The sequence below is a fragment of the Carassius carassius genome, chromosome 18 (assembly GCF_963082965.1).
Source record: "Carassius carassius chromosome 18, fCarCar2.1, whole genome shotgun sequence".
Classification (NCBI taxonomy): Eukaryota; Metazoa; Chordata; class Actinopteri; order Cypriniformes; family Cyprinidae; genus Carassius; species Carassius carassius.
In genome coordinates this window covers 23188087-23210533 of record NC_081772.1, presented here as the reverse complement: position 1 = coordinate 23210533, position 22447 = coordinate 23188087, and the positions used below count along the sequence as shown (strand labels likewise).

The following is a 22447-nucleotide window of genomic DNA, read 5'->3' as shown; positions in this document are numbered from 1 at the left end:
GAGATGGGAATGAATATTATATTTCTAAGCATTTTCTCACAAAAGTATTGCGTTCCCTCTAGAAACATTGCAGTGGTTCACAAATCTTCTTTTGTGTTCTTTCGCAAACGTAAGGAACACATTTCTTGTGTTTCCTCAAGAAATGTTGCATTCACCCACAAAAGCACTGGAATAGCCACCTCATTTTATTTCCAACACAAATGTTTTGCGGGCGAATTAAACGTTTCTCAGGGGAGCGCAAAAGTTTTTGTGCAAGAACACAAAAGTTTAATGAGAGAAAGTAACATTTCTTAGGGGAAAGCAAAGGTATTGTGAGAAGCGCAAATGTTTCACAAGAAAGCGCAAAGCTTCTCAGGGAAATTGTAAACGTTTTTTGAGAAAACGCAAAAGTTTTGGAAGAGAATGCAAAGTTTCTCAAGGGAATGCAAAAGTTACACGAGAGAATGCAAAGGTTCTCAGAGAAATGAAACAGAATACTAAAGTTTTGCGCAAACGTTTTGCAAGAGAACAAAAGCATTTAAAATATAATTTTCCATCAACATTCCCGTATGGCTACATAAAATTCATGTCGTGAATAGTGAGTGAATGAGTCAGTGGTCTTGGACACAGTATTTGCATGAATGTTAATATAATAATTGCTAATATGAGCTAATTGCTCTCACACATCTCATGAAGGGATTGGTACTTATATCACTACTATTGAAACCACATCCTAATTGCGTCCTAAAAATTGGATGTGAAAACCAATTCAGATTTGTGTGCAGTATGAACAAAGCCTTAGTTTTGGCCTCTGAATGTACTAAAACTGAAATACAAACTGGGTTGCAGTAGCTGCAGGTCTTGGAGTGCATAGACTGCCTTGACCTCTTTGCATTGAGCTCTGTTTGAGGCATATAGAAACTCACCACTATTCTCAGCTCAGAGTAGATGATGAGCAGAGGAAGAATACTGTAACAGATGTGAGAATGTGTACGGGCGGAGCAGTGACATGGAGCAGAATAGATGGACCCTGTTGTTATGCGTGTTTCATAAACGTGTTTGGGCTTCAGGGATGTAAATCTCTATGCTGTCGGCCCGCTCTGTAACTGAGCTCTGACGGAACGACGCAGCCCGTTTTGCAGCTAGGAGCCTACGGCGGGCCTCTTGCCTCTGACGGTCCTGCAGATCCAAGGATCGCTCACGCATGACAGCTCCTCGACCTTTAGGAGGCCTCTTTGTAACAGGAGGTGGCCATTTTCTTTCCTGAGGTAAAGAAGTAGAGTTATCATTTCCTTGGTTTATTAGAATGTATCAGTGCATCAAAACAATTTAGTGCAAATAATTTTTTTTAAATCAGGGATTTTCTGATTTATTGTGAAAACAAATGCACTTAATGGGGAGAAGAAAAAAAAAGAGAGAGCTGATATTGACAAAATCATCACTAAATTTTTTTTTTTTATTAAATGATACAAAATGGAGGCTTTTGATTTTACAGTGATGTTCAATGTCTTTTTTACTCATTTCATCCTATAGGAAATTGATAAAAACATTTTTATAGAGGCATCAGAATCAATATCAGTATTAGTAATTATATATGTACACATGTTGCTCTGTAAATATACAGTATATAAAGTATCAGTGTTGGGGAAAGTTACTTTTTAAAGTAATGCATTACAATATTGCGTTACTCCCTAAAAAAGTAACCAATTGCACTACTAAGTTACTTTTTTATGGAAAGTAATGCATTAAATTACTTTTGTGTTACATTTTCTTACCTGGCCTAGGCTTGCTTGTTTGTTTTTAATATAATTTTTTTTTATATTTTTGGCAAATGTAAAAGCCCTTTCACACTAAAAGTGAAATGAATTAGGCTGAAGGAAATGTGAAAAGCACAAACAAATCTTTCAGCTGTGGTTAACACTTTCTTCTCGATCATAAAAACAAACAAGCAAGCAAGCAAATAAATAATAATAATAAAGAAATAATTTGATGTTTATCTAACGAGCATTTTGCTTATTAGTATGGTTGAATTGGATCACTGAAGGTCGGCACTGGTTAATAAAATGTGATTAAATACAGTACATAAAGGATTTTTTATTAACATTTAATATTGCAGGTTTCTGTAATTTTCGGAATTTTCTGCTTTTTATTCATTTTGAGGAATACTGAATCTTTTTTGCAAGTGAGAGGAGTATATGCATGTGTTTAGTCTATAATATTAGTCTCATTTAGTCTATAATGTTTACACAACAGACACAACACCTCTGCACTTACTCCCGATTTCTCTCAACATGAAAACAGGAGAGCTGTCAGTCAATAAATGGGAAAATTAAGTAATTTTAATAGTTTAATTACTAGCTTACTAGTTACACATTACTTGTAATGTGTTACCTGCATCATCGAGAATTTTTTAAATGTTTCTGAATGAAGACCCTCATGCTCACCAAGGCTGAATTTATTTGATTAAAAATACAGTAAAAAAGAAATAATGTGAAATATTATTTCAATAACTGCTTTCTATTTGAATATATTTTAAAATGTAATATTTCTGTAATGACAAAGCTGAATTTTCAGCATCATTACTCCAGTCTTCAGTGTCACATATATACTGTACACACACACACACTCCATGTACCTTCTTCTCAGGACTCTCCACTATCCTCCACTCATTACTCTTGATTTGCTGCAGCTCATCAAACTTGGCAGTGACATCATCTATGGAGAGCTGCAGGAGATCCCAGAAGCCAGCCAGGTCCTGAGCTGTGGGGCGCGGCATAGTGCTGGGGTCCTGCACAAAACCATTATACGTCACACACTCCTCACAAACACAAACAACAGTTATAAGTTACAGTTCTACTCATAAGTTTACACACCCCTTGTATATATATATATATATATATACAAAATACATCTAAAAATAAGAGGAATCATTACAATGCATTTTATTATTTATTCAGTTATGTGCTGATGAAGCTATTTGACATATATGCCTATAATTGCAACGTATACATGTTTCTACCCTGTTTAGCTGACAGTCTAGCTGTCTGCTGTTTTTGACAAAAATCCTCTGGGTACAGTAAGTTCTTTTGATTCTCAGCATGCGCTGCACGTTTGAGATCTTCCCCACAGTGGCGCAGTGATATCGAGACCGAGCTTCACCACTCAGGATAAGTGAAGGACTCATACACTATCGCTTATCACAATCACCAATGAGCAGGAGGCAATGCAGTTATGTTAACTCCTGAAGAGCATCATTTGTTTCATTTCAGGTATTTTGTCTTGGGTTATGGAGCTTTTTCAGGGTCATGTAAAATAATAATAATATTAATTATATAAAAATGTACGAGAAAGGCATTTAAACTTATGACCCCTTGAGGAGTCAAATCAAAGAAGGATCCTGATCACTATTTAAGCATCACTGCACCAAGTGCCATGAATGAATAAATCATCATGAATAATCACTAGAGGTCACTATAGTCCAGCTTCACCTTCATCATCTCTTATCCAAACAATGAATATTTCACATTAGCATTAAAATAGCACAATAAAAGTTAGTATTTTTTTAAAAGATGGATTCGAGATAAACTAACTGACAATGTTATGCATACACTCATCATAACTGGAGTAAAAATAGCTAATTTTCTGTCAAATCAATGATCGATTGAACCATTTACAAATTTAATATTTGCTATTTATTCTGGCTGCATCCTCTCTTCTCTGTTTATGATGCTTCCCTAAACTGTTCAGTGTCTTGAAAGCTCATACTAGAGAGGACAAGCTGGGTTCTGCCTGTCCGTGTGAATGTATTACAACATCCATCATTTCACAATCTCCAGAGAGAGAGAGACAGGAACGATCACTGACCACTAAACAAACACTTTAAAGTGTCATTCAGCCCACCAACTACCAATTAATGTCAGGATCTTTCGCACTCACACAGCTTGAAACTGATTAAAGCTCCTTTCAGGCTGAAATTCTATTTAGTGGAGATGACACTGCAACTGATCAATGTGTACTTCAGTCAGCTAGAGACAAAAATGCACAATACATTTAGACAGGTTATAAAATAATACATTGCTTTAGCACGTTTTGATCAAATTTGATACGTTTTTATTTAACTTTCAACTTAAAACTATTTTTGATTAAAATAATATATTGCACAAGTTTGCTTCTAAATTTTCCTGGCTTTTAAGGATCTTTCAAATAAAACATTATACGATGCTGAAAAGCTAGTCAAGTCAAGTCAAGTCACCTTTATTTATATAGCGCTTTAAACAAAATACATTGCGTCAAATCAACTGAACAACATTCATTAGGAAAACAGTGTGTCAATAATGCAAAATGATAGTTAAAGCTGCCATCACGGCTAGTATTTAACCTTGTTTTCACCTAAAACAAAGACTTACAAGAATGCAAGGCAAACACTTACAAATGCTTTCAAATGAACTGCCTGTCAAAGAGGCAAACTGAATCTTTTATGACAGAACTGGTGCATGGTTGATGTATTTTATGATGCAAAAGGAGCATTAAAGTACATCTCATGGGGATCGTAGAAATGCCACATACCAAATTTTGCTGACACAACCAGTAAAACTGCTGGAATTTCTGGGACATTAGGAGGTGAGCGCTGCCCACAGCACTCCGGATCTTCCCAAGAACTGCAAAACATTATTAGATTGAAAAATATACACAATATATATATATATGTGTGTGTGTGTGTGTGTGTTTGTGTGTGTGTCATATCAGGACACAACTCTGTATAATGACATGGGTATGACACAGGTATTACAAGGAGAGGGTGACTTATGAGGACATAACCCATGTTCCCGTTTTTCAAAACGCTTATAAATCATACAGAATGAGTTTTTTTGAGAAAGTAAAAATGCACAAAGTTTCCTGTGAGGGTTAGGGTTAGGTGTACGGTTGGTGTAGGGCCATAGAATATACAGTTTGTACAGTATAAAAACCATTATGCCTATGGGATGACCCCACTTTTCACAAAAACAAATGTGTGTGTGTGTGTGTGTGTTATTACTTTAAATATAATAATTCCATATATTAATATATTTCTGCCATGAAATTGACCAATGTGAAATACAGAATATATGTACATAGAATGATATAAATAGATACAGTAGGTAGATGGATGGATAGATAGATTGTGTTGGTTTAGACTCATTATGTGTTTTGTGTTCTTGATGCCTGCACTCACTCTCCTCCGATAGGTCATGCTCCTCAGCCTCACGTTCCATATCTTTGCACCAGCCCTCCATACGTTTAGTCTCTCTGTGCAGAAGCTGCATGAACCAGCTGCCATCGCGGCGGAGTGGAGACACGTGGCCGGACTCGGCTGCTTCAAGAGTGGGCTCCACCAGCCAGGGTTCAGGCTGCGGACTGGGCGGCCCACTGGAGGGCCTGTTATCCTCACGGTAGCTAAAAAGGCCCTGTGTGCGTACAGTCCGAACCATGTTATACTGTGTGGGTGTACTGGGTTCAGAATGACGTTGAAATCCTCCAAACTGCAGACTCTTGTCTTCGGTCGATGGAAACCCCTCCAGCTCCAAATCGGCCTGAACTGCCGTCGTCACACTGTTGGACCGTTTAAAGCGGCCAAGTCTGAAAATGAACATAAGAGTGACAATATTAAAGAAATCAGTTGACGTGTTTACACAAGGAAAGTGCTATCTATATTTATTTATATTCATTATTTCAATTAACTTATTTTTCTGAGCTATTGGTCTTAAAATGATTCATAGTTCAGGATAACTTTAGTTCTGTGGACCAAATGTCCTGTAAACTTACCTCTTCTCATCCTCAACCTGGATACCCACAGACTGATACTGTGGAAGACCTTTACTATCTGTCTCAGAATCTGTGGCTGCTTCCACCTGAAGAATAAATAAAGGAAGAGATAAAAAGGAGAACTGCCTGAATGAGAATATATATTTAATAAATAGGACTGAGTATCTGAGGTTAACCAGAGAAGTTAGAAAATGTTGCTGCAAGCTGCAATTATGGGGCCAAAGATGCTACGATTATGCACACTGCATTAAGCATGATCCAAAGAAATGAAGCACTGTGACTTTTATGTCAGTTATTGCAAAGTTTGCAATTTAACCATTACAAGTTTTGACAAGCAAAGGGTGTGTTTTCATGTTAAGTTTCAATTCAATATGCCGAAGTGTTGCTTTAAAACTTCTGATCAATATGGTCTTTAGATTATTTGACCTAAATTTGTAAAAGATCAAATAAATGTTGTCGGAGAAGTCTCAAAATTTTAAAAAGTGGAAAATCTAGTCAGTTGGAAATTGGAACAACCTGTATGACTGATGGCATGAATCAAGAATTGACAGAAAAATAATTGAGTCTTGGTCTAATGGTTTTAAGAAGATCCATTGTTGCTGTTATAGCATTATAGACTCCAAATTTGCCATGATATAAACAGAGTGTTGTACAATATGAATCGATGGGGATTACCATAGACTCCCAGTCCGAACAAAAATAACAAAACTAACAGATTCAAAATGGGTTTCACACATTCAGTGAGTAATAATATAAGTGTCAAGGCAATGCTTACAAAATAAAACAATATTGCTAAAGTAATACAATGTTCTGTGGGTGGCATGAACGCATTAGCACAGACCCAGAAGAGAAAACAACATCTTAGAGGCACACATATGGGACTTCCCTTAAAGAGCTGTCATTTCACAGACACTTTGTTATCTGAAGCGATTTATAGTACACTTGCTATATGGACAGCCCCCTAATGGAGACACGGGATCCCAGTAACCAGGTTGGGGGTAACGCATTTCAAGTAACTTGAGTTACATAATCAGATTACTTTTCTTCAAATAACTAATAATAACATTTTAATTGACAAGAAAACTTCTGTTAATTTTTAAATAAAGTAATGCCAGTTACTTTGTTTTCCCATTTATTGACTTGAGAGAAATCAAGAGTAAGTGTGCTGTGTGTGATGCTAAACAATGGTTGCATGCATTTATTAATCTCACTTGCACAAAAAACAGATTAATATTCCTCAAAATAAATAAATTTTTTGCCGCGGGCCCCCCTCAAGCACCCACCTAAGGATGGCCCTGTATTTTTGTGTGTGTATATATACAGTACAGACCAAAAGTTTGGACACACCTTCTCATTCAAAGAGTTTTCTTTATTTTCATGACTATGAAAATTGTAGAGTCACACTAAAGGCATCAAGGGCTATTTGACCAAGAAGGAGAGTGATGGGGTGCTGCGCCAGATGACCTGGCCTCCACAGTCACCGGACCTGAACCCAATCGAGATGGTTTAGGGGTGAGCTGGACCGCAGACAGAAGGCAAAAGGGCCAACAAGTGCTAAGCATCTCCCGGGGAACTCCTTTCAGGTGACTACCTCTTGAAGCTCATCTAGAGAATGCCAAGAGTGTGCAAAGCAGTAATCAAAGCAAAAGGTGGCTACTTTGAAGAATCTAGAATATGACATATTTTCAGTTGTTTCACACTTTTTTGTTATGTATATAATTCCACATGTGTTAATTCATAGTTTTGATGCCTTCAGTGTGAATCTACAATTTTCATAGTCATGAAAATAAAGAAAACTCTTTGAATGAGAAGGTGTGTCCAAAATTTTGGTCTGTACTGTATATATATTATATATATTAGGCAAAATTAATGTAACATTACTTTCCAATTAAGTAATGTAATTATTTAACTTAAAAAGTAATTTTTGCCATCACTGCTAGCAACCTGTTACAGTCCATTAATGTTCACATTACTTTCCTAGACTGTAACCAAACATTGCAGATATGGTTTATTGCTTAGTATAAGCCTTTCATGCAGTTAATGGGCCATTGTCTGATTCCTGATTTCCTTATTTCGTATTATTATTACTTCTGGTAGTGACAGCTAATTTCTCCAGCATCCAGAGTTATGCTACAGTCCCTGTAAATTGCATTATGAACATATAGTGATGCATTTTAAACAAGTTCAAAATATTCTGGAGGTTTATAACTTATTGATGATTCATTTTGCATCTCTCATCTAGTGTTGAAAACATAGAAGCCTTTAAATCATGGCTTAAAATCATCTAAACTCACTAAGATGCAAATAATAATTATAATAATAATAATAATAATAATTAGAAGATAGGTTATCTTCTATAAGCAACCTATTTATTTATTCCCTTGAAACCAAATTAATTCTGATTTCATATTGCATTGCTGCTTTAACAGAAAGAAAATTATAATTGATAATAAAGAAGTTCCAAGTGCCCAACCAAAGGTGGCACTGCTGAGGTGGTATGGAGGCCCAGGTTTCTTTGACAGTGGCCTTCAGCTCATCTGCATTGTTTGGTCTCTCGTTTCTCATTTTCCTCTTGACAATAGCCCATAGATTCTCTCTGGGGTTCAGGTCTGGTGAGTTTGCTGGCCAGTCAAAGCACACCAACACCATGGTCATTTAAACAACTTTTGGTGCTTTTGGCAGTGTGGGCAGGTGCTAAATCCTGCTGGAAAATGAAAAATCAGCATCTTCAAAAAGCTGGTCAACAGAAGGAAGTATGAAGTGCTTCAAAATTTCTTGGTAAACGGTCGCAGTGACTTTAGTTTTCAAAAAACACAAATGGACCAAGACCAGCAGATGAAATGGCACCCCAAATCATCACAGACTGTGGAGACTTAACACTGGACTTCAAGCAGCTTGGGCTATGAGCTTCTCCAACCTTCCTCCAGACTCTAGGAGCTTGGTTTCCAAATGAAATACAAAACTTGCTCTCATCTGAAAAGAGGACTTTGTACCAATGGGCAACAGTCCAGTTCTTCTTCTTCTTAGCTCAGGTAAGATGCCTCTGATGTTATCTGTGGTTCAGCGAATTCCTTGACACGTCTGTGTGTGGTGGCTCTTGATGCCTTGACCCTCAGTTCATTCCTTGTGAAGTTCACTCAAATTCTTGAGTTGATTTTGCTTGACAATCCTCATAATGCTGCAGTTCTCTCGGTTGGTTGTGCATCTTTTTCTTCCGCACTTTTTCCTTCCACTCAACTTTCTTTTAACATGCTTTGATACAGCACTCTGTGAACAGCCAGCTTCTTTGGCAATGAATGTTTGTGGCTTACCCTCCTTGTGAAGGGCGTCAATGATTGTCTTCTGGACAACTGTCAGATCAGATGTCTTCCCCATGATTGTGTAGCCTAGTGAACCAAACTGAGAGACCATTTTGAAGGCTCAGGAAACCTTTGCAGGTGTTTTGAGTTGATTAGCTGATAGACATGTCACCATATTTTAATTTGTTGAGATTTTTTTAAATGTGAGCCCAAATCATCACAATTAAAAGAACCAAAGACTTAAACTACTTTCGTCTGTGTGCACTGAATTTATTTAATACACAAGTTTCACAATTTGAGTTGAATTACTGGAATAAATTAACTTTTCCACAACATTCTAATTTATTGAGAAGCAACTGTATAATGGTGATTAAAAAAAAAAACAAAAAAAAACACATTTTAGGAAAATCAACATCAATTTATGAAGTTAGCTTATGTGATGATCTCTCAAATATTTCAGCTGTATTGAAAATTCAGTGTTCAAGATGACTTTGGGAAACTAGTGAATGCAACTAGTGAAAGATAACTGCAGACATGGAGGAAACGAGTGAAATTTCTAGTGGTTCACCAGAACTATAATCAAATTTAGAAGTTTCTTTGTATTTGTTGCAACAGGGGCAAGCTTAACAGTAGGGTAATTTGAGTTCCGGATTTAGCTAAATAAGTCATTCCAGCCTTCATAGATTTGGTTGTTAATGATCGATAGCTTTATGTGTGTAATCTCTTCTTCATCTCTACAGCTGCATGATGCAGCTGACTGTTTGTCGCGTAGGAACAAGCCCACAGAGAGAAGCAGCATCATTAATCTTTGTTGTTCCGGGTCAATCTGCAATCTCATCTTCTCTGCTACAGAATCTGGCTATATAAGGAGACTCTGTGTGAAACTTCTGGGTGGATGAGTCACTGTCTAAATGTTGCCAGCTATTTTTGGATTTGAGGCGAGACACAAAGCCATGGGGTTTACAAAGAGGCAGTGACCAAGCGAGTCAATTTTTAAAACCTTGAGGGAGGTTTACCTGTATCCCGATAGAAGAACGTGGAGCCTTGAGGTATTCCTCTGCTTTAGACACCAGGATGGCCTTATCGCAGGTCTGAACAGAGCTGTAGCTCCCCGCAGAAGTGAGGCGCTTGGATGTGGTTTCCATTGCTAGGGTTACTGGCTTTGCGCTATCCAGACTGTCGGCAGAGTTGTAGATAACCCGGCTGTGGCTATCCGGTGCCCAAAGCACTCCCCGTGATGGTCGACCCTCGTGGTACGCATCCTGCATTGACTCTGTGCTGCTCTGGGCTGTTACAGAAATCAGCGGCTTAGTGGTGGATCGAGGAGGAACAGTCGGAGGGCTCTTCTTGTAGTCAGGTGTATATATCACTGGCGCTATAAAGAAACAGATGAATGATGCATTAGATTTGAGAGAAAATAAATCACTTTCAGGAGTCGGTGTGCTAGGCGTTAAATTGTAAACTTCAAAACAATAGCTGTAGACCAGGGATCCTCAAATCTGGTCCACAAGATCCACTTTCCTGCAGAGGTTAGCTTTAACCCTAATCAGACAAACCTGAGCATGCTAATTAATGTCTCCAGCATCATTAGAAAATTACAGGTAGTTGAGTTTGATCAGGGTTTGATAGGGTAAGATTAGAGGAATCTTGCTGTAAACGGTTTGACCACAACAGAGCAGCGGATCAGATAAAAACTCAACCTTCAGCACAGTTGTTTAGTAGATGTCTGATCTTTGACTTTTCTAAGAACCATTTTAAAGCTACATTAGGCAACCTTTGGCCCACTATCAGTTCAGGCATAAAACTGTATGCAAGTTGTGCATCAGCTTCGCTTTTCTGTGCGGATGCAACTCATGCTTTTGCTCATGGTTACAGATTATCACCCTATCAGTGCAAATCTTATTAACAACATTAAAACTTTCCGAATAACAAAAGATGAATAACTATTAAAATAAACCTATATATATATATATATATATATATATTCACATAAGAGTTTGGTTCCAAAATGCAATAAATCAATTTGGATTAGTTTGAGTAAAAATGTGTTTTCTTTACCAAGAAAGTGGCAAGATGAAAACCACTATTTTCTTACATTAAAATCCAGGTTTTGATTTTCAAAGCTTTATTATAAAATTGTTTTATTATTTTTTCCCCAAAATGCAATAAATCCATGATACTTTTTTTTCCCCAAAATGCAATAAATCCATTGAATAAAAGTTATTTTTCATATTGAAACTGATGAAAATACAACATAGTAAGCTGATCTACATATGACAGCCTCTGAACTTGGTCAATATGAATCTTATATACAGGCACTGTACTAAAAATACATTCAGCAGTCATTAGTCCCAAAACGGTCCAACAGGTCATCTGTTTTTTATGCTATAAATGTGTTACAGTAATAAAAGAAAATTTCATGATGAACAAGAACATGAACAACATCACATTAGACTACAGAAATTCCAAAATTACATTTCCCCTACATTCAACTTCCAAAAGTGCATTCATCTTTTCCATGTGTGACAGGAGGAGCACAAGACAGACACAGTGGGCATGGCGTCAGGCCTCGGAGAGGCTTTTATTAACAGAAATCAAATAAAACAGGGGATAAAAGTGGCCAAAGGGGAAGAGTGTCCAAAATAAACAGGGAATCTGGTGTCCTCGTCGTGTTGCGGGGTTTGTGTAGGTCAGGCAGTGTTCATGGAGGAAGGGTCCAGGTAAGGGGCGGAGTCCGGCGGCCGCACGCGCTCTCCTCTTCGGTCCGGGGCGCGAGGGGCGGCGGCTTCCTCTAGCGGCCGCATCACTCTCGTTGGCCGCGGTGCTGGCAGGGGATGGACGGCCCGGCATCCTGGCCCGTCGGCCGTGCAAACGGGTGCGGTTCCCATCCGGATCGCGGGTCCGGCAGCTCACGTCTCTAGTGGTGCGGGAGTCCCTCAACGCACCCTTCCTGGACCCACGAGGACACCAGTGTGCATGAACGGGGAAGAGACCGGTCTCCTGAGGAGAGGCGGATTGGGGCTTTTAAACAGTGGCAGTGATGAGGCTCCATTTCCTTCAGGTGTGCCCCATCCCATGCCGCCAGCCCTGACTCATCCAGCGCCCCTCCTCTCACACACCCACTCCAGTCGGGAGCCTGGTGAAGGGCGGCGATTTAGGACGGGGTGCCGGTGACAATCAGGGAGGAGGCAGCTTACTCGTCACACATGTTACATTCATTTAGTTGATTAGTGCTACTGTATGTTCTGTATTAACAAAAACATAAATGGCATTAATAAAAACACTTACACTGACAAGCTACGCTATATTGTGTTCATAATCGAATGTGATTCATCTAATGAACATGATATAGTGATATAGTGTAGCTTGTCACTGATCTCTGTATATTAAATGCATCTGAAAAATTTCCATCTGAAAGCACATGATGGAGGTCTATTGGTACTATTAATCACAGAACCAGCTTTACTGATGAGATGTGCATGAAAATCACTTGCAATTTATCGTTTAGCCCTTGTTTAATGATCACAAAGTACAACGTAGATGAGGAAAACTAGGATGCTGGGTGTATTTAAAGTCCTGCCATTATTGTCTAGAGTGCATGGAATGGTGCGCTGTGATTGGTTGAGAGGATATATCGCAAAAAATCTGCAAAAAGGCGAGACTGGTGTTTGTCGCAGTTTGGAAAAGGGAGAAAATGTCTCCGGTTATGAATGTAACCATGGTTCCCTGAGTAGGAAAAGAGACACTGCGTCCTCTAGGGGTCGCATTGGGGAACACCTTGTCATAACCCGTGTCTGAAGCATACAGTGAAAAAACACTAACGAGTTGGCCGGCGAAAGCCCTTGGCGTCACTACCAGCGTCACTATGGATAAATAGGCGCCGGGAGAACACGTCATTCACTTCTTTGTCTGAAGCTTGCGTCAGAAGCATGGCAGGGAGCTAAAGGGCGCAGTGTCTCATTCCCTAATCAGGGAACCATGGTTACATTCATAACCTGAGACGTACACTTTCAAGGGAACTTCAAACTGTGTCCTCTAGGGGTTGCTATGGGGAACAGTATACCCATGCTCCCATGCTGAGTGGAGTGCAGGCCAGAATCATGGCAAACACTAAGTACCAACTCTACCATTTCCATGGGAGTTGCCCCTAGGACGTTTAGACGGCTGTCCATGAAATTACCCCTTACAGCCAAAGGCTTAGGCTGCATACCTAACTTATTTGTTAGGGCCTCGGCCCAGGGTAGAGCTGAAGGCTTGTAATCAAGAAAGATTCCAAGGGATACGGCTAAGAACCTAGCATTTTATACTAAGTGGCCAGATATAATGCCTGGCCAGACATTCATGAAATTCCTTGCAGTGTATTTACTTTTGTATATATATATATATATATATATATATATACACACACAAGTAAATACAGAATGGATCATGGATCATACTGACCCACCCTGGTTCTTGCGCTGGAGCCCTGCTCAAGGGGCAACTCCCTTTAGTCCGGACCATCAATAAGTTGGTTACTAGGAACAGAGAACAAACCAAAACATCATAGGTCCAGCATAGGAGTCCCCACCCAGCATAAGTTCCCACCTAACCTCAGTCAGGTGGAGAGCTGGTGGTTACAGGGGAATTAGGAGGATAAGGGCAGCTGTAAAAACCCCCAAAGAGAGCGAGTAGATACTAAGTATCGCTCTGATTCGGACAAGAACTCTGATGCCTCATCTGGATCACATCCCTTAGGTCTTGCCTACCTCCCCGTGACCCACGTTTTCTTTTACCCCTACCCGCAGGCGGAGATCCCGAAAAGTTCGGAAGGCGAAACCGGAGCATCGAGAAAAAAGCCTTTTCTTTCTTCCCGATGTCTGCCAGGTTCACCCACAGATGTCTCTCCGTTACAACCATGGGTGCCATAGTCCTGCCCATGGCGGAGGCTGCCTGCTTGGTAGCATGGAGAGAGGGATCTGTGGTGCGACGCAGCTCGGCTATTTGATCAGGAAAAAGGCCCTCACCTTCATCCAGGTCTTTTAGCAGATCAGACTGATATGCTTGAAGCACCGCCATCGTGTGTAATGAAGCCACAGTCTGACCTGCTGCTGTGTATGCTTTGAGATTTAAGCGAGATGTATTTCCTGAAAGGGCTTAGATGGCAAGGAGGGAGATTAAGAGAGGACGTCTCCCCTACAGAAAGAAAGCTTTTTCTACAGGGGGAATCCTCTCATAGCCGCTTTCCCACAACGCTTCAATGTCAGCACAACTCTTATGCCGAAACCGATGGATGCGAGAAGAAAACGGCCTCTTCTATTCCTTTTTGATCGCTGCATGGAGATCAGGCAGAAATGGAAGGCTGCGGTCATGGCGTCACCTTGTTAGCACACTTTCATGGCAATTCCAACTTTGCCGTGGCACGATCCATAACCTCCAGCAGCTCTACATACGCAGAGCAGGAGGATTGAGAAGGCTCAGCCTCAGCTTTTTTTCCATCCTCAAACATCTCCTGCTCTTCCTGGGTAAAAACCCAGCAGAGCACTAACCTCAGTATCAGAAAGTGTTAAAGATATAACATCATCCTCCTGAGGCTCTCTCTTGTCCGTCGCCAACGAGCGCAAAAGGGAATGTCCCTCTCTAAACCAGTGAGTCAGATCCACCTGCGCATTCTCCTCCGTGCCTCAGCAACGGCGGGTCCTGAACTGCGGGAAGCAGATGGCTGCCCCTTTTTCCTTTTTTCCTCAGAAAGAAAGACGAACTAAAGCGGAGCTTTTTCGTTGAAAAAAGGTCAAGGTTAGTTTATTTATATAGCACATTTAAAGGGAAGTCGTGGCCTAGTGGTTAGAGAGTTTGACTCCTAAACATAGGGTTGTGGGTTTGAGTCTCAGGCCGGCAATACCCCGACTGAGGTGCCCTTGAGCAAGGCACTGCACCCCGGGCGCCGCAGCATAAATGGCTGCCCACTGCTCCGGGTGTGTGTTCACGGTTTGTGTGTTCACTGCTGTGTGTGTGCACTTTGAATGGGTTAAATGCAGAGCACGAATTCTGAGTATGGGTCACCAAACTTGGCTGAATGTCACTTTCACTTCACTTTTCACTTAAAATTAGCTAAAGTATGCCAAAGTGCTGTACATATACAAATGAAGTAAAAATAGCGATTTAAGAGAATAAAAAGAGATGGGTCAAAACACAATCAATACAAAAACACATTAACAAACACAAACATACATTTCATCCAAAAATGCCAAGGAGTACAGATAAGTCTTCAGGCAGAATTTAAAAACAGGAAGAGAAGCTGCAGATCTAATGTCTAGAGGTAAGCTGGCCACAGAAAAAGCCAAGCGGGAAATTTCAAGCTGGAGGGAGGTATCGGAAAGAACAGTTTATCAGAGGATCTGAGGGAGCAAGGGGATTGCTGAGAGCTGAGAAGTTTGGACAAGTATGATGGGGCTAAATCATTTAGTGCTTTATTCACAAATAATAAAATCTTAAAATGGATCCTATGTTGCACTGGTACCCAATGAAGAGATGCTAGGACAGAAGAAATGCTTTTTCTTCTCTTAGTATCAGTCAGCAACCTCTCGGCTGCGTTCTAGACAAACTGCAAGCGATTCAGCGATGAATGCTTGAGACCCATATAAAGCGCATTGCAGTAATCAAGTCTAGAAGTGATGAAGGCATGGGTAACTATCTCTAAATCCTTAAACGACAGCATAGATTTTAATTTGGCTATTTGCCTTAGTTGAAAAAAGCTGCTCCTCACCACAGCACTTATCTGTTTTTCAAAATTAAGATCAGTGTCAAAAATTATACCTAATGTTTTAGCAAAAGGATGAATGTTTGATGGCATATGATCTAGATTGATATTGATATCCGAGACAGCACCTGGGGGTCCAAAGACAACAACCTCAGTTTTGCTATCATTTAGTTGTAGAAAGTTTCTGCCAGTCCAGCCCTTAATATCTTCAAAGCAATTAAAAAGATCAGAATAAGAGTTATCAGAACTAAGAGGAATGTAGATCTGAATATTGTCCGCATAACAATGATATGAAATATTATATTTATTTATCGTTATTTGTATTATATTATACAAATAACGCTGACACTGATGCACACATTGTCTAAACGCTTGCTAGTAGTCACCATGATAGACAGAGAAAGATCGCTCTTACTGGTTCTTTCAGATGCACGCTTCAAACAGAACAGTCAGTGAAGACGAAGAAGAGAATGACGTGTTCTCCCGGCGCCTATTTATCCATAGTCGCACCGGTAGTGACATCAGGGGTTGTCGCCGGCCAACTCGTTGGTGTTTTTTCAATTTATGCTTAAGACACATCATCACAACGAGGTGTTCCCCATAGCGACCCCTAGAGGACGCAGTTTGAAGTTCCCTTGAAAGGGAACATGACCTAGTAACTCTAACTCTGTATGTAAAATTAAAAATATATTTTTCAGTACCGACCAGATACAATACTGATATTTGAGGAAAACTAAAAAGGTGTTTATTACATTTTGGAACCAAACTCTTCACAGATTGTTTTTGTAACTGTGCGAACTAGGATGATACGTGTTTTATTTTGTCGCTTGGATTTGATTTTTTGCTTGCAAACACGTTTCGGTTTGAGGTTCAGTTGTTATGGCTTCAAGCTATGTCCACTTCAAATAGTAGTAGCCTGACCTTGTTTCTTTATTAATGTGTAAGAGTTAAACACAAATAAGGAAAGTGTGCAGCATCCCATGAAATCCATCTTGACAACTCTAAAATATACTAGAGGCTTACCATAATAAATTAGGGTAAAGCAAAGTCATGGTCTGCAAGAAGGTTTTATGTTATATTCTCACTAATTATTTAGACTGTGTTAATTTCCAACAAAATTTGGTGTACATACAGTAGTGTAGCTTTAATAACATAAGCAAGGGAACACCATGAGGTACCAAGATAAATCTTTTGCAAATGGAATAATGTGTATAGTGAGTAAATTGGACACTCCAGTGCTCGAAGTGAGCTGGTACTCTGCAATTCTGTGCAGATTGTATTTGCGGTATTTGTATTATTTCTGCGTCCCAGCAGCTCTTATGAACTGCAGATATTTTCTTTTGTTCTGGCTTGACAATGCAGTCTCACTAGACAAAGACTATTTGTCTTGCAATGTTTTGACTATCCACATTAAATCTGAAGCATACTGCTTAATCTGGCAAATAATAAATCTTTCTGATTTGATTTTAAGGGATGTTTAGAGTTGGGCAATACACTGTGCATTAAAGGTATTAGTTTGGCAAACATATCTCATTTAATTTCAACTAACTTCCATGAACAAAATTCTTGAATGTTTAAAACATTGTGTCATAAAAAGACAACTGTTTTCCCTCAACAAGCACATAGGTTACACTTTATTCAATAGTCCTCTTTAGACATTTTACTCTCTGTAAGTAACTTTGCTACTACATGTCAAGTAACTCTCATTAGAAAATTAGTAGACTGTCAGGTTATGGTAAGAAACAAAATCACATTTATCAGAGACTGACATCCCTATTCTTCCTTTAGACAATCAGAAGATTTTGAGGTGCTTTCTGCCTGTCAATCATTTTACACATTCATTGAGCAGCCCATATATGGAAAGCAGGAAGAAAAGTGTGTGAATCAAGAAGAATGGGTAATGAAAGAAAGAAATAATTTAATGGCAGTTGTCAGTTTGTCTATTTTGCTACAGTTGACAGCACTGAAATGACGTGTTGCTGCTCTCCTGATCTGGTCAGTTCTGGCTTATACAATCCAACCCTGGTGCTGATCCAGCTTGATCCCTTGGAGGCAATTAAGTCTCAAATTAAATCAAGCCCTTAAAAATTAGGAAAAAAGGAATTACAGACCTACTGCATGACTTTGCACCACTGTTAAATGTAACAATCGACATATGATGTGCCAATCAAAACCATGGGCTCTAAATAGCACACTATTATAAAACTGCCGAATGAGTCACAGACTGAAGTGAAAAATGTGGGAGAGAGATGTGTCATTCATACAGAGGAGTAAAACACTTCCAAAAATAGAATGTAGGGTTGTATAAGAAAGGAACACAGTAATCCATTCATGACCTGTTGTATTGATGCTCTGTGTCATAATTCATTCTGCCATCAGCATTTCGAATACTTAATCAGTTGTGATTAAAAATGAAAACTCTGAGAGCAAGAGAATATGACTCATATCTTCCAGGCACTCTCTGGAAGTGTGGATTTAACACTGAAATACGTATTTTTTTTATGTTAAAATATTTTCTCATGGCTATATGCTGAGACAACGATACTGACTCACAAAGCAACACTGAAACTGACAGATTTTACATCGTAATATATTTCATACATTTTCACCCTGTGTTCTTTTGAATCTGAATAAAACATCTGTTGTATGTTCACGGGCTCCTGATCCTCCTTTAAGCCCAGGACGGGCTCCTGATCCTCCTGTAAGCCCAGGACGGGCTCCTGATCCTCTGTTAAGCCCAGGAAGGGCTCCTGATTCCCCGTTAAGCCCAGGACGGGCTCCTGTTCCCCCGTTAAGCCCAGGACGGGCTCCTGATCCTCCTGTAAGCCCAGGACGGGCTCCTGATCCTCCTGTAAGCCCAGGACGGGCTCCTGATCCTCTGTTAAGCCCAGGACGGGCTCCTGATCCTCCTTTAAGCCCAGGACGGGCTCCTGTTCCCCCGTTAAGCCCAGGACGGGCTCCTGATCCTCCGTTAAGCCCAGGACGGGCTCCTGATCTTCCGTTAAGCCCAGGACGGGCTCCTGATCTTCCGTTAAGCCCAGGACGGGCTCCTGATCCTCCTTTAAGCCCAGGACGGGCTCCTGAACCCCCGTTAAGCCCAGGACGGGCTCCTGAACCCCCGTTAAGCCCAGGACGGGCTCCTGAACCCCCGTTAAGCCCAGGAAGGGCTCCTGATCTTCCGTTAAGCCCAGGACGGGCTCCTGATCCTCCTTTAAGCCCAGGACGGGCTCCTGATCCCCCGTTAAGCCCAGGATGGGCTCCTGAACCCCCGTTAAGCCCAGGACGGGCTCCTGAACCCCCGTTAAGCCCAGGACGGGCTCCTGATTCTCCGTTAAGCCCAGGACGGGCTCCTGATCCTCCGTTAAGCCCAGGAAGGGCTCCAGCCCCAGAGCTTACTCCAATGCCTGCTCCTCCAAAATTCCCACCCTCCCACCCACTCCTGCCTCCTCCTCCGCTGTCGTCTGGCTGCCCCTCTGCTCGCCCTCAGCCCCAATGTGTTTAAGTGTGGACAGGCTTATTTTAAAAAGTTTATTAAGGTTTTTATTTTTTTATTTATTTTTTTGTCTCAGATCTCTGAGAAAGCAATGTATTGTTCATCTTGAATAGCCCAGTTTTCTCTCCAAAAGCCCAGTGTGCCAGTGTGACTGATTTGGTATCTTGGCAACAGTTATCAGAGGGGTATTAAATTCCAAAGATGTGCTAAACACAGAAACAAAAGATACTAGGCATGATCAAAACCATGAATAACTATCAAAGAACAGGACTGGCTCTTTACAAAAAAAAAACAAAAAAAAAAAAGATTTGCCTTAGTACATTTATTATGTACAGTATGTGTACAATATAGTTCTTCTATTTATTGATTTATTTTTATTATGTGTGATCTGACGAAACATGAGTGAAGTCATGTAAAATTATAATTTATTTATATTATATCAGATGCATATGTATTCTCCTTACAAACATGCACACTGGAAGACACACTTCTGTTGCTGAAAGCCTCAGGCTGAATCCCGAGATTTCAGTCGGCAATGACATTACTGAACTAAATACACACTAACTACTAATTAACATATTTTATACTATAGCAGTGTTATGTGTTTTGCCTAAACTTGTGGATAGCACATAAGGTTCTGAACTGAATCTTGAACTGTTTATTAGTGCATGGGTTAAGCTGCGTGTTCTGCATTTTAATGCCAGTTTGAATGAGTTATAAAACTTTCAGCGTGACTGTTTAATCAACAACAGATGTTCAGTTTCCACTCAAATCAGCTATTCAGCGCATGTGGTGCATGATAAGAGACCGTAAAACAGCAGCCCAGTGATATAAGATCAGATATTCTGATAATGTGGGTACAGAACCTTATCAGCATTAGTGACAAAATTTTTGACAAAAAAGTGAGTATCAAGTGTAGTTGTTTTGTTTTCCTTTATTTTGCTTTTTGTTTTGCCTTTACTGTATTTTAATATTTCGTTGTTTTGCCTTTCTTTCTTTTTCTTTCCTTGTTTTGCCTTGCCTTGCCTTGCTTTGTTTCGATTTTGTATTTTTTGTTTTGCTGCTTTGCTTTTACTTTATTTTGTTTCATTGTTTTGTTTTGTCTTGTCTTGCATTGATTTTGCTTTGTTATATTGTTTTGCCGTGGCTTGCTTTGCTTTACTGTTTTGTTTTGTTGCTTTGTTTTCTTGTTTTGCCTTGCCTTGCCTTGTTTCATTGTTTTGCCTTGTATTTCCTTTCTTTGCTTTGTTTCATTATTTTGCCTAGTTTGCTTTGCTTTATTTTGATTCATTTTGTTTTTGTTTGACTTTGTTTTGGCAGTTCAGACTTAAGATCAGCTTGCACCTTCACTGTGTGGTAAAGACATTTGACATTTTGTTTTGTATTTCAAGAGAAAAGGTCATTTCAGTTTGGAGCGACATGAAAATCTGAGAGGGTCTGAATGGTCATGACACTTCTGAACAGGAACACACTATGTGGTATGTGTGACTTTACCTGGAGTTGGAGTTTCTGTTCGATCCGCACTACAGGTAGCAGGGAGACGAAACTGGATCCCTGAAAAGAACAAAAGTCATTAGTAGAGCTTGAATGAATCAAATTGTGTTTAGACAGTCACTGCACCCTGTCTCCTAACATTCCATATTAATTCAAATCAGTGACATTTTAACAATATAATATTGAAGTGAACAATATTATGTGAACAATTTTATTCAATCTGACACCAGTTGTTTGAGTCTCCAGATATCTTCACTAATGCATTGTCTTATTAAATAGTTAATTTTAAAGCAAATGTTTACAAAAGCCAATTAAGCTATAATCAATGGTGTCATATTGTTAAAAGTGAACAAAGATACATACATTTAAAAAGTCACATGAATTTAAAACAACCAACAGGCCACAACATTTAGTTATAAATAAAGAATTGGTGTTTGTAGAATATTTGGACAAAATAAGTTCTTGAATGTTAATAAGCACTTATTCATTATGATTCTCTCACCATTATATTTAATGTAGCTCATGATGCAAACTTTAATTTATTTCTACCCTTGTGAAAAAGAAAGTATACTTTAGCTTAATTTGAAAAAGATTGCCTATTATTGGAAATAATACATTTAAAAAATAAACATAAGGGCAAAAGGAACATAGTTTTTCAGGCTCTTACTTGCAGAGAAATGCCATATGGAATTGGTTTATAGTTTAAATTTATATCAAATGCAATCAGCTGATATTTAGATGTTTTGACACACTTATATTTATATAAATTAATAACTACTTCTCTCTAAAACTATTGTCAAAATGCTCCACCAAATGTACTGTCAAACAATTATGGTTTAACCAACTTAATGTTTACATATAGTTCAAATTATAATGATGTATTTCACGTGCTTTAAAATGTTAGTAAAAATATATGTACTTCTTTAAAGCATAACAAAAGATGAAAATAGTATGCTTTACAGTACATTACAAGGTGCAATTTTTAAATGCAAAACATTGTCATGAAAGTATACTCTCTTATATACTTATGTGTCATTTTATTTAATTGACATCCTATTATCTGCAAGTGTATTTTTTTTATTTTTTAGTCATGATTTTATTTTATTTTTTAAGATTTGAAGTACACTATTAGTACATTTAAGCAAGCTTCTTTTTCACAAGGGTATTGTCTCCTCCAGAATGCCAATTAAAATGATGCTCAGATCCAGTTCATATAAATAGCATCATATATAATCCATCAATTGTAGCTGTTTAAAAGGAAAAGGCTGTGGCACTTGGTCATTTGCCAACTTGGTAAGAAAACCATTGAAAACCAAACCATTATTATATACACTTTAAAATGCAATTTCATTTTATTACACATATAAGATTTTAAAATGATATTTTTAAACTTAAGCAAGTTCAGAAAACAAGTAAAATGTACAATGAAGGCAATGGGTTCTGATAATAGTAATAATAATAATAATAAGGCAAAAAAAGTATTTTAAACATTCAAAATTCAAGATTTATCTAAATTCATGCCATGAATGTATTCGCAAATCATTAAAATAAGTTGAAAATTAAAAAATATATATATTTAAATCTGACTCACCAACAAACTAAATGACATTCATTTCAATATGAATTTTTTGTATGATTTGT

At 38.9% G+C, this 22447-nt stretch overlaps 1 protein-coding gene across 1 annotated transcript; it reads right to left on the bottom strand.

Annotated features, from left to right (window-relative positions):
- Positions 1–1026: 1026 nt before the first annotated feature.
- LOC132091738 (disks large-associated protein 2-like) lies at positions 1027–21134 on the bottom strand. Its single transcript, XM_059497858.1, has 7 exons — positions 20807–21134; positions 10097–10455; positions 5782–5867; positions 5192–5595; positions 4546–4637; positions 2615–2767; positions 1027–1242 (listed from the first exon to the last, which is right to left on the bottom strand). Exons 2-7 carry the CDS (start codon positions 10346–10348, stop codon positions 1027–1029), a joined length of 1203 nt encoding a protein of 400 aa, XP_059353841.1. The 5' UTR covers positions 10349–10455; positions 20807–21134.
- Positions 21135–22447: the final 1313 nt, after the last annotated feature.

Coding starts and splice junctions, on each gene's coding strand:
- LOC132091738 (XM_059497858.1), bottom strand. CDS start 10,348: ATGCAGGATGCGTACCACGAGGGTCGACCATCACGGGGAGTGCTTTGG. Junction 5,868..10,096: donor GTTCTTCTATCGGGATACAG/GTAAACCTCCCT, acceptor TTTATTCTTCAG/GTGGAAGCAGCCACAGATTC. Junction 2,768..4,545: donor GGTTGTGTCAGCAAAATTTG/GTATGTGGCATT, acceptor GGTTTTGTGCAG/GACCCCAGCACTATGCCGCG.